Raw genomic sequence first — 14,685 nt, forward strand, 5'->3', positions numbered from 1 at the left:
TGAATGTTAAATAAATATTATCAGTAAACGTTACATCACTGTTAAATAAAGGTTGAATTATAAATACACGTTAAAGAACTTACATAAAGGAAGTTATTATTAAGTAAATAAAATAAATATTAAATTCATTTAAATCAATCTTAAATGAACTTCAATGAATGGGAAATAAAGCAGCTACATTTAAAAATCAATAAAGTGATTAATGAAGTAAATGAATAAAATATGTTGTTGTTTCAGCACCACCTGAAGAAGATGCAGGGACGTCGCCTGGACTTTGACTATAAGAAGAAACGGCACGGTAAAGGAGATGGGACTATTATTATCATTATTATTATTATTATTATCATTATTATTTATTATTATCATTATTATTATTATTATTATCATTATTATTTATTATTATCATTATTATTATTATTATCATTATTATTTATTATTATCATTATTATTTATTATTATTATTATTATTATCATTATTATTTATTATTATCATTATTATTATTATCATTATTATTTATTATTATCATTATTATTTATTATCATTATTATTATTATTATCATTATTATTATTATTATTATCGTATTTATTATTATTATCATTATTATTATTATTATCATTATTATTATCATTATTATTATCATTATTATTATTATTATTACTGTTATTATTTATTATTATTTTCATTATTATTATTGATTATTTTTATTACTATTATTATTGTTAGCATTATTATTGATTATTTTTATTTACATTTTTACATTTAAGTCATTTAGCAGACGCTCTTATCCAGAGCGACTTACAAATTGGTGCATTCACCTTATGACATCCAGTGGAACAACCACTTTACAATAGTGCATCTAAATCTTTTAAGGGGGGGGGGGGGTCAGAAGGATTACTTTATCCTATCCTAGGTATTCCTTGAAGAGGTGGGGTTTCAGGTGTCTCCGGAAGGTGGTGATTGACTCCGCTGTCCTGGCGTCGTGAGGGAGTTTGTTCCACCATTGGGGTGCCAGAGCAGCGAACAGTTTTGACTGGGCTGAGCGGGAACTGTACTTCCTCAGTGGTAGGGAGGCGAGCAGGCCAGAGGTGGATGAACGCAGTGCCCTTGTTTGGGTGTAGGGCCTGATCAGAGCCTGAAGGTACTGAGGTGCCGTTCCCCTCACAGCTCCGTAGGCAAGCACCATGGTCTTGTAGCGGATGCGAGCTTCAACTGGAAGCCAGTGGAGAGAGCGGAGGAGCGGGGTGACGTGAGAGAACTTGGGAAGGTTGAACACCAGACGGGCTGCGGCGTTCTGGATGAGTTGTAGGGGTTTAATGGCACAGGCAGGGAGCCCAGCCAACAGCGAGTTGCAGTAATCCAGACGGGAGATGACAAGTGCCTGGATTAGGACCTGCGCCGCTTCCTGTGTGAGGCAGGGTCGTACTCTGCGGATGTTGTAGAGCATGAACCTACAGGAACGGGCCACCGCCTTGATGTTAGTTGAGAACGACAGGGTGTTATCCAGGATCACGCCAAGGTTCTTAGCGCTCTGGGAGGAGGACACAATGGAGTTGTCAACCGTGATGGCGAGATCATGGAACGGGCAGTCCTTCCCCGGGAGGAAGAGCAGCTCCGTCTTGCCGAGGTTCAGCTTGAGGTGGTGGTCCGTCATCCACACTGATATGTCTGCCAGACATGCAGAGATGCGATTCGCCACCTGGGGCCTGTTGCACAAAACTAGGATAAGGGATTAAGCCAGGATATCTTGGTGATCCTGGCTCAATTGATCCGTAATCCGGTTGCACTAAAGATGGATAGGGGGCAGGAGGATATGTTATGGTATAAATTACCATGGAGATTTATTCTGTGGAGCTAGCCTGCTCCAGACCAGGCTAAATTCCAGGATCTATTTAATCTCATCCCTAATGTCAGTCAGCAGTCACCACAAATGGAAACCAATAGTTATTTCACTGCTCACTATACATTGTTATCACATATAACTAGACCCACTGTTATTATTTAAACGTTTGTGATCATTAATTTCAATGATTTTGGATAAAAAATGATTTTTAGATGATGTTGCTATCATTAGATAATTTACAGTTTCCCATAGACTATAAGGCTATATATAAAATGATAGAATATTAGGGCCACAGAGGGGAAAAAAACACAAGTCATAATATTGTAACCAGTTGTTTTAAAGGAGGACAGTTGTTAAAATGACAGATGTGGGGCATTTCGTGAAATTGTACTTCAGTATGGTTTCATAAACAAAGACATGCTGATGTGCCAGAATATTAAGTATCACATTGTCATAAGTATCAAAACTGTAAAAACAATATGTAGCTTTTCTGCAGAAAGAACCAGCCTCATAAATGTATGACTTTATCCTTTTTCTTCAGTGTGGCCCTAGTACTCTGTCATATAAACAAATACACATTCCATATGAATATAAAAACACAATGTGTAACATTATGTTCCTTTATTGAATAAGGACAAAACAAAGCAGGTAAACCATCAGCTCCTTTCGAAACTGAAGTCACAGTGACTCTACAAGATGGAAAGCACAGAATCCAAGCATATTATACAAAATGATACATACACATTCAAAGGTCTGTATATAACACACCCTGCATGTCTGCACACTAAAATAAATGCAGGACAAATCCATACACATCAACTGAACAGACAAATGAATGGATGCAGTAGCCTCCCTGCAGCCTTGTATTACACACAGTATACCGCACAAACATCATAAGAGGCCAAATTCGTCAAAAAACGAACCCAAAAAAACCCAAATTCCTCTGCCACCGCAGGACATATTTAACCAAAATTGAAAGCACACATACTAACTAAAATAATTCAACACATATTGGTCCCTCAGCAGCCGACCACTGTCGTCATCAGGGAAGATTGCCGGATTGTCCCAGTCCATGGCTGGTGGCACTCTGGGGGCCCTCTCCTTCCTCAGGCAGGCCACATTGTGGAGGACAGCACAAGCCACAGTAATATCACATGCCCTAACAGGGCTGACCCTTAATTTGTGAAGGCAGTGAAAGCGTGCCTTCAGGAGGCCAAAGGTCATTTCAACTCTGGCCCTGGTCCTGGCATGGGCATGGTTGTAGGCCTGCTGTGCTTCCTGGGGGTCTGTGAAAGGTGTCAGGAGAAAAGGCTGGCAGCCATACCCCCTGTCTCCCAGCAACACACCAGAGAATTCACCTGTCAACACAAAATCTCATCATTACTACCTCATAAACACAGTGATATTCTTGACACAGCCATGATGGTTATAAATAGGGGTTGTGTGGCTTACCTTGTGATAGATTTCAGAGGCCCGAAAGATTCTGGAGTCATGGACTGAGCCAGGCCATTTTGCCACAACATTGCTGATCACACAGTCAGCATTGCAGACCATCTGAAATCATAAGATGAGGAATATTACACCAATCAATGCACATCACTGGCAATGCAGAGTGTTCGTCAATGGACAATATCAAAAAGTTATGTTCACCTGAACATTAATGCTGTGAAAGGATTTCCTATTCACAAAATCGGCCTCATGGGCACCTGAGGGGGCTTTTATCCTTATGTGTGTGCAGTCCACTGCACCAATGACATTGGGGAAACCTGTCACACAAAGTAATGAGTATCCTACTATGTGTTAACAGTTGTCCTGTAATTTGTAGATCCTCTTACCTGCAATCCTATAGAACTCCTCTTTGATGTCACAGAGTCTTCTGTGGCCAGGGAAGGAGATGAAGACATCTGCTAATGCTTTGATAGCCAGACACACACTCCTTATTGTGCGGCAAATTGTGGCCTTGTTCAGCTGTTCTGCATCCCCCACTGAGTACAGGAAGGCTCCACTAGCAAAAAAGCGCAAGGCCACACAAACCATTTGCTCCACACTCAGTGCATGGCTCCGTGCAGTGCGGTGCTTAATCCTGGGACCCAGTAGTCTGCATAGATACCTGATGCCATCTGCAGAAAACCTGTATCTTTCATATAGATGGTCATCAGGGAAGGCCAGTGGGTCCAACCGGTCCCTGAAGACCCTTTCTCGCCTGAAGGCTCTCCTCAGCACAAGTGCTTCTTCATCCACCACATCTCGCACGAATGGGCATGCCATTGTCAGAGCAGAAAGGAACACACAATTTTGGGCCTTCATATAGGCTAGTGGCCACACCTGGTGCTGGGGGGGTGGGCAAAAGAGGGCGATGCCTTATAACGATGACTTGGTTGTACTGATTGCTGGGAAAATAAAAAAAACCTTAGAAAGATGCCACCGTCCTGTGTGCTCACAATAAGAGCTCATATGTCATGGCTCACTTGACTTTACGAGAATATACCTAATTTTTATTTTGAGCTGTGTCATCTTCTTGGAGCTGGGGGAGGAAAGAAAAATAATGATTAATACATTTGTGTTACAGTTAGCATACAGTGTACATTGAAGGCATATCTCACCTCCCTCTCAAGTTTTTTTATTTCAAGGTCCAGTTTCCTAATTGTCCTCTTTTTTATTTCGGACTCCAGTGCAAGATTTTCCATCTTTTTCTTCTTGTACTGAATGTCTATGTCTGCCAGTTCTATTTGGCGCCGGAGGTGGTTGCCATACAACTTTCTGATAGCTTGTGAGCTCTGTGAACACAATACAATTAGCGCAGCTGGAATTTGGCAGGATGTGGTGTCCTTTTATTAATACGCACTATGTTGCCAGGCTGGTTTTCCCACTGTATAGCATCTGGGTCCTGTAAAAGAAATTAGATTTTTTGATTTTGATGAGGACTCCTCACCATTGTAGAGTAAATAGTACTTTCACAGTCTTAACATGATACCTCATGCCTTCTGGAATCCAGAGAGATGGTCTCCTCCTCATCATCGTCTCCATCATGTGCTGTTGCTGCTGCACTGGGGCCTTCACCCTATCACATTTAATCGGATTCATATTGAAGCTAGTAGACAAGACATGCCAGGCCTACAGTATGCCTTTGATGGAGTACTCACTGGATCAGCATCATCTGGTGCTTGTGCTGGTGGCTCTAACAGGAACACAGTGCTGCCAGACACTGCAAGGCAATAGGTAAACCAAAGTCAGACAGTCCAAATTGATTCAATATGAATGTGGTTGTATCCCATGTAGAGATGGAAGGACATACCTTGAATGAAGCGGGTGGCATCTTGGGAGGAACCTATGCTCGTCTCTTTCCCCCCAGGGATCCCCTCTAAGACGGGCCTGCCTTTATTTAGCTCCAAGGCCATGTCCTCTGCTGGGGTAAGGTCAGCCTTTGGTGACCCACCACCCGTGCCTTGTCTGTGGGTATTCTTTTTCACTGCTAAAACAGTACAGACAATGTGTGAGCAGGCACCTTCTGGGTACAATATATGCTTGTGCTTTGTTAAATATTAGTCAGGGACCATACCATTCTGCAGAATGTTCTTGTATTTGATTTTGACCTGCTGCCATGTCCGTTTTGGCCCGTTCATGTTTAATCTACACACACACACACACACACACACATTTAATGGAGTCACACTGCAAAAAATTACTTGGTATTTTTGTCTTGTTTTCAGTAAAAATATCAAAAAATTTATCATAGCTTTATACAGTGTGATGGAGTTACTTTACACAATTTCACTCATATCTGCAGTGCATTTCAATTAAAAATTTAACCGTTTCATAATTACAGTACAACTGCATTTTTGGAGATGTGAATTAAATATTTGAATTGTAATTGTGATGTTTCAGCGGAGCGGTGAGTGTGTAATTGTGCACTACTTACGCATTCAGGCGGTCTGCAATACTTTGCCACGCTTTTTCTCTTTGCTTTATCACTGTGGCGGTGTTGCCTTTCTTCTTAATTATATCTTTTACCTCCTCGTATGCCTCCATGAGGATTTGTGCTTCCGACGGAGAAAAGTACGCGGCTCTAGTTGCCATGGTAAATCAGTTAATCTGTGATCTGTGGCGGGGTCTATTTGAGTGAGCCGTGAGCGCGCACCTATCCAGGATTGGTTTCACCTGGCTTAATGAATCCGTGTCTGCTCATCCTGGCTTGGTCTTTGTGCAACCAATTAAGCCTGGACGCACATGTTTTGGCTTCATTGAGCTCAGCTGAGTCATTTATCCCGGATGTCTTAATTCTACTTTTGTGCAACAGGCCCCAGGTCATCAGAAGGGGGAAAGGAGAAGATTAATTGTGTGTCGTCTGCATAGCAATGATAGGAGAGACCATGTGAGGTTATGACAGAGCCAAGTGACTTGGTGTATAGCGAGAATAGGAGAGGGCCTAGAACAGAGCCCTGGGGGACACCAGTGGTGAGAGCACGTGGTGAGGAGACAGATTCTCGCCACGCCACCTGGTAGGAGCGACCTGTCAGGTAGGACGCAATCCAAGCGTGGGCCGCGCCGGAGATGCCCAACTCGGAGAGGGTGGAGAGGAGGATCTGATGGTTCACAGTATCGAAGGCAGCCGATAGGTCTAGGAGGATGAGAGCAGAGGAGAGAGAGTTAGCTTTAGCAGTGCGGAGCGCCTCCGTGATACAGAGAAGAGCAGTCTCAGTTGAATGACTAGTCTTGAAACCTGACTGATTTGGATCAAGAAGGTCATTCTGAGAGAGATAGCGGGAGAGCTGGCCAAGGACGGCACGTTCGAGAGTTTTGGAGAGAAAAGAAAGAAGGGATACTGGTCTGTAGTTGTTGACATCGGAGGGATCGAGTGTAGGTTTTTTCAGCAGGGGTGCAACTCTCGCTCTCTTGAAGACGGAAGGGACGTAGCCAGCGGTCAAGGATGAGTTGATGAGCGAGGTGAGGTAAGGGAGAAGGTCTCCGGAAATGGTCTGGAGAAGAGAGGAGGGGATAGGGTCAAGCGGGCAGGTTGTTGGGCGGCCGGCCGTCACAAGACGCGAGATTTCATCTGGAGAGAGAGGGGAGAAAGAGGTCAGAGCACAGGGTAGGGCAGTGTGAGCAGAACCAGCGGTGTCGTTTGACTTAGCAAACGAGGATCGGATGTCGTCGACCTTCTTTTCAAAATGGTTGACGAAGTCATCTGCAGAGAGGGAGGAGGGGGGAGGAGGGGGAGGAGGATTCAGGAGGGAGGAGAAGGTGGCAAAGAGCTTCCTAGGGTTAGAGGCAGATTCTTGGAATTTAGAGTGGTAGAAAGTGGCTTTAGCAGCAGAGACAGAAGAGGAAAATGTAGAGAGGAGGGAGTGAAAGGATGCCAGGTCCGCAGGGAGGCGAGTTTTCCTCCATTTCCGCTCGGCTGCCCGGAGCCCTGTTCTGTGAGCTCGCAATGAGTCGTCGAGCCACGGAGCAGGAGGGGAGGACCGAGCCGGCCTGGAGGATAGGGGACATAGAGAGTCAAAGGATGCAGAAAGGGAGGAGAGGAGGGTTGAGGAGGCAGAATCAGGAGATAGGTTGGAGAAGGTTTGAGCAGAGGGAAGAGATGATAGGATGGAAGAGGAGAGAGTAGCGGGGGAGAGAGAGCGAAGGTTGGGACGGCGCGATACCATCCGAGTAGGGGCAGTGTGGGAAGTGATGGATGAGAGCGAGAGGGAAAAGGATACAAGGTAGTGGTCGGAGACTTGGAGGGGAGTTGCAATGAGGTTAGTGGAAGAACAGCATCTAGTAAAGATGAGGTCGAGCGTATTGCCTGCCTTGTGAGTAGGGGGGGAAGGTGAGAGGGTGAGGTCAAAAGAGGAGAGGAGTGGAAAGAAGGAGGCAGAGAGGAATGAGTCAAAGGTAGACGTGGGGAGGTTAAAGTCACCCAGAACTGTGAGAGGTGAGCCGTCCTCAGGAAAGGAGCTTATCAGGGCATCAAGCTCATTGATGAACTCTCCAAGGGAACCTGGAGGGCGATAAATGATAAGGATGTTAAGCTTGAAAGGGCTGGTAACTGTGACAGCATGGAATTCAAAGGAGGCGATAGACAGATGGGTAAGGGGAGAAAGGGAGAAAGACCACTTGGGAGAGATGAGGATCCCGGTGCCGCCACCCCGCTGACCAGAAGCTCTCGGGGTGTGCGAGAACACGTGGGCAGACGAGGAGAGAGCAGTAGGAGTAGCAGTGTTATCTGTGGTGATCCATGTTTCCGTCAGTGCCAAGAAGTCGAGGGACTGGAGGGAAGCATAGGCTGAGATGAACTCTGCCTTGTTGGCCGCAGATCGGCAGTTCCAGAGGCTGCCGGAGACCTGGGACTCCACGTGGGTGGTGCGCGCTGGGACCACCAGGTTAGGGTGGCCGCGGCCACGCGGTGTGAAGCGTTTGTATGGTCTGTGCAGAGAGGAGAGAACAGGGATAGACAGACACATAGTTGACAGGCTACAGAAGAGGCTACGCTAATGCAAAGGAGATTGGAATGACACGTGAACTACACGTCTCGAATGTTCAGAAAGTTAAGCTTGCGTTGCAGAAATCTTATTGACCAAAATTATTAAAATGATACAGTACTGCGGAAGTGGGCTAGCTAGCAGTGGCTGCGTTGTTGACTTTGTTTGAGAGTGTCGCTGGCTAGGTAACCTCGGTAGCTAGCTATGTAACCTCGGTAACTGGCTCGTTAATTAGTATAAACTACACAATTGTCTTAGATACAAGGACAGCAAAGACAACTATGTAGCTAGCTAACACTACACTAATCAATCGTTCCGTTGATCCGTTGAATGTAATAGTTTCTACAGTGTTGCTATTCGGTGGCTAGCTGGCTAGCGAGCAGTGTTGACTACGTTACGTTACGTTAAAAGGACGAAAAATAGCTGGCTAGCTAACCGAATTAGTCTAAACTACGCAGTTATCTTAGAAACAAAGACAGCAAAGACAACTATGTAGCTAGCTAACACTACACTAATCGAGTCGTTCCGTTGAATGTAATAGTTACTACAGTGTTGCTGTTCGGTGGCTAGCTGGCTAGGTAGCAGTGTTGACTACGTTACGTTAAAAGTTACGTTAAAAGAACGAAGAATAGCTGGCTAGCTACGCAATTATCTTTGATACAAAGACGGCTAAGTAGCTAGCTAAGATTAAACAAATCAAACCGTTGTACTGTAATGAAATGAAATGAGAATGTGAAAATGTGATACTACCTGAGGAGCGAAGCGGAAGGTAGCGAAGCTGGCTAGGTAGCAGTGTTGACTACGTTACGTTAAAAGTTACGTTAAAAGAACGAAGAATAGCTGGCTAGCTACGCAATTATCTTTGATACAAAGACGGCTAAGTAGCTAGCGAAGATTAAACAAATCAAACCGTTGTACTGTAATGAAATGAAATGAGAATGTGAAAATGTGATACTACCTGAGGAGCGAAGCGGAATGCGACCGGTTTCCACTCTAGCTTCCGGAAATATTATCATTATTTATTATACTGAACATAAATTCAACAATTGCAAAGATTATACTGAGTTACAGTTCATAGAAGGAAATCAGTCAATTGAAATACATTTATTAGGCCCTAATCTATGGATTTCACACGACTGCATGGAGGCACAGCCATGGGTGGGCCTGGGAGGACATAGGCCCACCCACTGGGGAGCCAATCCAGCCAATCAGAATGAGTTTTTCCCCACAAAAGCGCTTTTATTACAGACAAAAATAATACATTTCATCAGCTGTCCGGGTGGCTGGTCTCAGACGATCCCGCAGCTGAAGAAGCCGAATGTGACGTTGTGTTGTGTGACCAATTTGCACATTTTAGAGTGGCCTTTTGTTTTCCCCAGCACAAGGTGCACCTGTGTAATGATCATGTTGTTTGATCAGCTTCTTGATATGCCGCACCTGTCAGGTGGATGGATTATCTTGGCAAAGGAGAAATGCTCACTAACAGGGATGTAAAAAAATTAATTTGTGCACAACATTTGAGAGAAATAAGCTTTTTGTGCCTATGGAACATTTCTGGGATCTTTTATTTCAGCTCAGGAAACATGGGGGCAACACTTTACATGTTGCATTTATATTTTTGTTCGGTATGTTATTGTTATTATTACTCTCTCAAATACAAACGTCGTTGTTGTTGTTATAATAAAAGCTTGTTATATAATTGTAGGTAAAGGAGTTCTGGAGGAGGAGATCACACAGGCGCTGGAGAAGTTTGATGAGTCCAAAGAGGTGGCAGAGCAGAGCATGTTCAACCTGCTGGAGAGTGATGTAAGTTGTCTCTGTCTCTAGCTCCTCTCTGTCCCTCTCTCCTCTCTGTCCCTCTCTCCTCTCTGTCTCTCCTCACCCTCTCTGTCTCTAGCTCCTCTCTGTCTCTCTCTCCTCTCTGTCTCTCCTCACCCTCTCTGTCCCTCTCTCCTCTCTGTCCCTCTCTCCTCTCTGTCTCTAGCTCCTCTCTGTCTCTCCTCACCCTCTCTGTCCCTCTCTCCTCTCTGTCCCTCTCTCCTCTCTGTCCCTCTCTCCTCTCTGTCTCTCCTCACCCTCTCTGTCCCTCTCTCCTCTCTGTCCCTCTCTCCTCTCTGTCTCTCCTCACCCTCTCTGTCCCTCTCTCCTCACCCTCTCTGTCCCTCCTCACTGTCTCTCCTCACCCTCTCTGTCTCTCTCTCCTCTCTGTCTCTCTCTCCTCTCTGTCTCTCCTCACCCTCTCTGTCTCTCCTCACCCTCTCTGTCTCTCTCTCCTCTCTGTCCCTCCTCACTGTCTCTCCTCATCCTCTCTGTCTCTCTCTCCTCTCTGTCTCTCTCTCCTCTCTGTCTCTCCTCACCCTCTCTGTCTCTAGCTCCTCTCTGTCCCTCTCTCCTCTCTGTCTCTCCTCACCCTCTCTGTCTCTCTCTCCTCTCTGTCCCTCCTCACCCTCTCTGTCTTTCTCTCCTCTCTGTCTCTCCTCACCCTCTCTCTCTCTGTTGTTAGATCCGTTTTGAGTAGGCTAAAACTAACTTTAAGGAGACACTTTTTCCCTGTGTGTAGATTGAGCAGGTGAGTCAGCTAGCAGCATTGGTCCAGGCCCAGGTGGAGTATCACAGACAAGCTACAGAAATACTACAGCAGCTGTCCAGCAAGCTGCACGAGAGGTCAGTCACACACACACAGACATACACACACACAGACACACACACAGACACTAGGGCTGGGAAGGCACTCTGTAGTGTTGACATCTAATATTTTTATGGTTAACCCTGTGCATGTCGGCTCAAGTGTGAACGAGCTTTGAAAGTCTCGCTATAACACGCCTTGAACCCTGACCTGTGTTTTATACTGACGTTGTGGAGGGTTGACCTCTGACCTCTGTGTTGTCTCTCCAGGATCCGGGAGGCACAGGATAAACCCAGGAAGGAGTATGTTCCTAAACCCCGGATGGTCCTGGAGCTGCTCCCCCGCAGCGACAGCCACAATGGGGGGCTCAACACCACCAAGTCCCCTGGCCCGGCCTCGTCCCCTGGCCCCACGCGCACCACCGGTGAGAACACACAACACAGGACGGACGCAGACACTCAGAATCACAGATCCACGCACAGACACACTCACAGATCCACGCACAGACACACTCACAGTCGGTCTCTCTCTGTCTGTCGGTCTCTCTCTCTCTCTCTCTCTGTGTCTCTCTCTCTCTCTCTCTCTCTCTCTGTGTCTCTCTCTCTCTTCGTCTCCTTCTCTCCACCCTTCCCCTCTCTCCCCCAGCTCCTATGGACCAACCGTGCTGCCGGGCGTTGTATGACTTTGTGCCGGAGAACGAGGGTGAGCTGGGCTTCAAAGATGGCGAAATCATCACCCTAACCAATCAGATCGATGATAACTGGTACGAGGGCATGGTCAACGGCCAATCAGGTTTCTTCCCCATCAACTACGTGGATATCCTGGTTCCACTTCCTCATTAGGCCACCTGCCCCCACCCAATCTTCACCCCACTCCCTGCCGGGGGCCCCAGCCTCTGCCCCGCCTCTGCCCAGCCTCTGCCCAGCCTCTTCCCAGCCTAATCCACTCCTTCTTCTTTGTGCTTGTGTGAGTGCAACTGCTTTTTCACAAAGAACTACAACTGTGAGGAACAAGGGACTACAATTGTATAGGATTCTGCAAGAAGAAGAAGAATGAGGGATAAGTGAGGTGGTAGAACTAACTGAAGACTGGTGGAAACAGAGTAGTGAGATGGTTGAACCCCTAACTGAAGACTGGTGGAAACAGAGTAGTGAGATGGTTGAACCCCTAACTGAAGACTGGTGGAAACAGAGTAGTGAGATGGTTGAACCCCTAACTGAAGACTGGTGGAAACAGAGTAGTGAGATGGTTGAACCCCTAACTGAAGACTGGTGGAAACAGAGTAGTGAGATGGTTGAACCCCTAACTGAAGACTGGTGGAAACAGAGTAGTGAGGTGGTTGAACCCCTAACTGAAGACTGGTGGAAACAGAGTAGTGAGATGGTTGAACCCCTAACTGAAGACTGGTGGAAACAGAGTAGTGAGATGGTTGAACCCCTAACTGAAGACTGGTGGAAACAGAGTAGTGAGATGGTTGAACCCCTAACTGAAGACTGGTGGAAACAGAGTAGTGAGATGGTTGAACCCCTAACTGAAGACTGGTGGAAACAGAGTAGTGAGATGGTTGAACCCCTAACTGAAGACTGGTGGAAACAGAGTAGTGAGATGGTTGAACCCCTAACTGAAGACTGGTGGAAACAGAGTAGTGAGATGGTTGAACCCCTAACTGAAGACTGGTGGAAACAGAGTAGTGAGATGGTTGAACCCCTAACTGAAGACTGGTGGAAACAGAGTAGTGAGATGGTTGAACCCCTAACTGAAGACTGGTGGAAACAGAGTAGTGAGATGGTTGAACCCCTAACTGAAGACTGGTGGAAACAGAGTAGTGAGGTGGTTGAACCCCTAACTGAAGACTGGTGGAAACAGAGTAGTGAGGTGGTTGAACCCCTAACTGAAGACTGGTGGAAACAGAGTAGTGAGATGGTTGAACCCCTAACTGAAGACTGGTGGAAACAGAGTAGTGAGATGGTTGAACCCCTAACTGAAGACTGGTGGAAACAGAGTAGTGAGGTGGTTGAACCCCTAACTGAGACTGGTGGAAACGAGTAGTGAGATGGTTGAACCCCTAACTGAGACTGGTGGAAACAGAGTAGTGAGATGGTTGAACCCCTAACTGAAGACTGGTGGAAACAGATAGTGAGGTGGTTGAACTAACTGAAGACTGGTGGAAACAGAGTAGTGAGATGGTTGAACCCCTAACTGAGACTGGTGGAAACAGAGTAGTGAGATGGTTGAACCCCTAACTGAAGACTGGTGGAAACAGATAGTGAGGTGGTTGAACTAACTGAAGACTGGTGGAAACAGAGTAGTGAGGTGGTTGAACTAACTGAAGACTGGTGGAAACAGATTAGTGAGATGGTTGAACCCCTAACTGAAGACTGGTGGAAACAGAGTAGTGAGGTGGTTGAACTAACTGAAGACTGGTGGAAACAGAGTAGTGAGGTGGTTGAACTAACTGAAGACTGGTGGAAACAGAGTAGTGAGATGGTTGAACCCCTAACTGAAGACTGGTGGAAACAGAGTAGTGAGATGGTTGAACCCCTAACTGAAGACTGGTGGAAACAGAGTAGTGAGATGGTTGAACCCCTAACTGAAGACTGGTGGAAACAGAGTAGTGAGATGGTTGAACCCCTAACTGAAGACTGGTGGAAACAGAGTAGTGAGATGGTTGAACCCCTAACTGAAGACTGGTGGAAACAGAGTAGTGAGATGGTTGAACCCCTAACTGAAGACTGGTGGAAACAGAGTAGTGAGATGGTTGAACCCCTAACTGAAGACTGGTGGAAACAGAGTAGTGAGATGGTTGAACCCCTAACTGAAGACTGGTGGAAACAGAGTAGTGAGGTGGTTGAACCCCTAACTGAGACTGGTGGAAACGAGTAGTGAGATGGTTGAACCCCTAACTGAGACTGGTGGAAACAGAGTAGTGAGATGGTTGAACCCCTAACTGAAGACTGGTGGAAACAGATAGTGAGGTGGTTGAACTAACTGAAGACTGGTGGAAACAGAGTAGTGAGATGGTTGAACCCCTAACTGAGACTGGTGGAAACAGAGTAGTGAGATGGTTGAACCCCTAACTGAAGACTGGTGGAAACAGATAGTGAGGTGGTTGAACTAACTGAAGACTGGTGGAAACAGAGTAGTGAGGTGGTTGAACCCCTAACTGAAGACTGGTGGAAACAGAGTAGTGAGGTGGTTGAACTAACTGAAGACTGGTGGAAACAGAGTAGTGAGGTGGTTGAACTAACTGAAGACTGGTGGAAACAGAGTAGTGAGATGGTTGAACCCCTAACTGAAGACTGGTGGAAACAGAGTAGTGAGATGGTTGAACCCCTAACTGAAGACTGGTGGAAACAGAGTAGTGAGATGGTTGAACCCCTAACTGAAGACTGGTGGAAACAGAGTAGTGAGATGGTTGAACCCCTAACTGAAGACTGGTGGAAACAGAGTAGTGAGATGGTTGAACCCCTAACTGAAGACTGGTGGAAACAGAGTAGTGAGATGGTTGAACTAACTGAAGACTGGTGGAAACAGAGTAGTGAGATGGTTGAACCCCTAACTGAAGACTGGTGGAAACAGAGTAGTGAGATGGTTGAACCCCTAACTGAAGACTGGTGGAAACAGAGTAGTGAGATGGTTGAACCCCTAACTGAAGACTGGTGGAAACAGAGTAGTGAGATGGTTGAACCCCTAACTGAAGACTGGTGGAAACAGAGTAGTGAGATGGTTGAACCCCTAACTGAAGACTGGTGG

The 14,685-nt window shown here is 45.9% G+C and overlaps 2 protein-coding genes across 5 annotated transcripts in view; one reads left to right on the forward strand and one right to left on the reverse strand.

Moving 5' to 3' along the window:
• The window catches only part of LOC139561535 (endophilin-A1-like), a 26,835-nt gene extending 14,745 nt beyond the window's left edge, over window positions 1-12,090 (forward strand). Inside the window, exons 6-10 of the mRNA XM_071378732.1 lie at window positions 238-298; window positions 10,012-10,112; window positions 10,867-10,970; window positions 11,202-11,356; window positions 11,578-12,090. Of these exons, the coding sequence (XP_071234833.1) occupies window positions 238-298; window positions 10,012-10,112; window positions 10,867-10,970; window positions 11,202-11,356; window positions 11,578-11,774 (618 nt within the window). The 3' untranslated portion in view covers window positions 11,775-12,090. The remainder of the gene's footprint in view (window positions 1-237; window positions 299-10,011; window positions 10,113-10,866; window positions 10,971-11,201; window positions 11,357-11,577) is intronic.
• Window positions 2,428-6,125, reverse strand: LOC139561537 (putative nuclease HARBI1). Of its 4 annotated transcripts, XM_071378734.1 has the most exons (8): window positions 5,402-6,125; window positions 5,138-5,314; window positions 4,986-5,047; window positions 4,817-4,903; window positions 4,688-4,729; window positions 4,446-4,619; window positions 4,331-4,366; window positions 3,997-4,232 (listed from the first exon to the last, which is right to left on the reverse strand). In XM_071378734.1, exons 1-7 carry the CDS (start codon window positions 5,574-5,576, stop codon window positions 4,331-4,333), a joined length of 753 nt encoding a protein of 250 aa, XP_071234835.1. In that variant the 5' UTR covers window positions 5,577-6,125; the 3' UTR covers window positions 3,997-4,232. The 4 variants fall into 4 exon arrangements, with proteins under 4 accessions (XP_071234837.1, XP_071234839.1, XP_071234838.1 ...); XM_071378736.1 differs by lacking the exon at window positions 5,402-6,125 and adding exons at window positions 2,428-3,200; window positions 3,295-3,396; window positions 3,493-3,608 and having other exon boundaries at window positions 3,678-4,729; window positions 4,817-5,047; window positions 5,138-5,389; XM_071378738.1 differs by lacking the exon at window positions 5,402-6,125 and adding exons at window positions 2,428-3,200; window positions 3,295-3,396; window positions 3,493-3,608 and having other exon boundaries at window positions 3,678-4,232; window positions 4,331-5,047; window positions 5,138-5,389.
• Window positions 12,091-14,685: the final 2,595 nt, after the last annotated feature.

Source organism: Salvelinus alpinus, chromosome 31 (assembly GCF_045679555.1).
Source record: "Salvelinus alpinus chromosome 31, SLU_Salpinus.1, whole genome shotgun sequence".
Classification (NCBI taxonomy): Eukaryota; Metazoa; Chordata; class Actinopteri; order Salmoniformes; family Salmonidae; genus Salvelinus; species Salvelinus alpinus.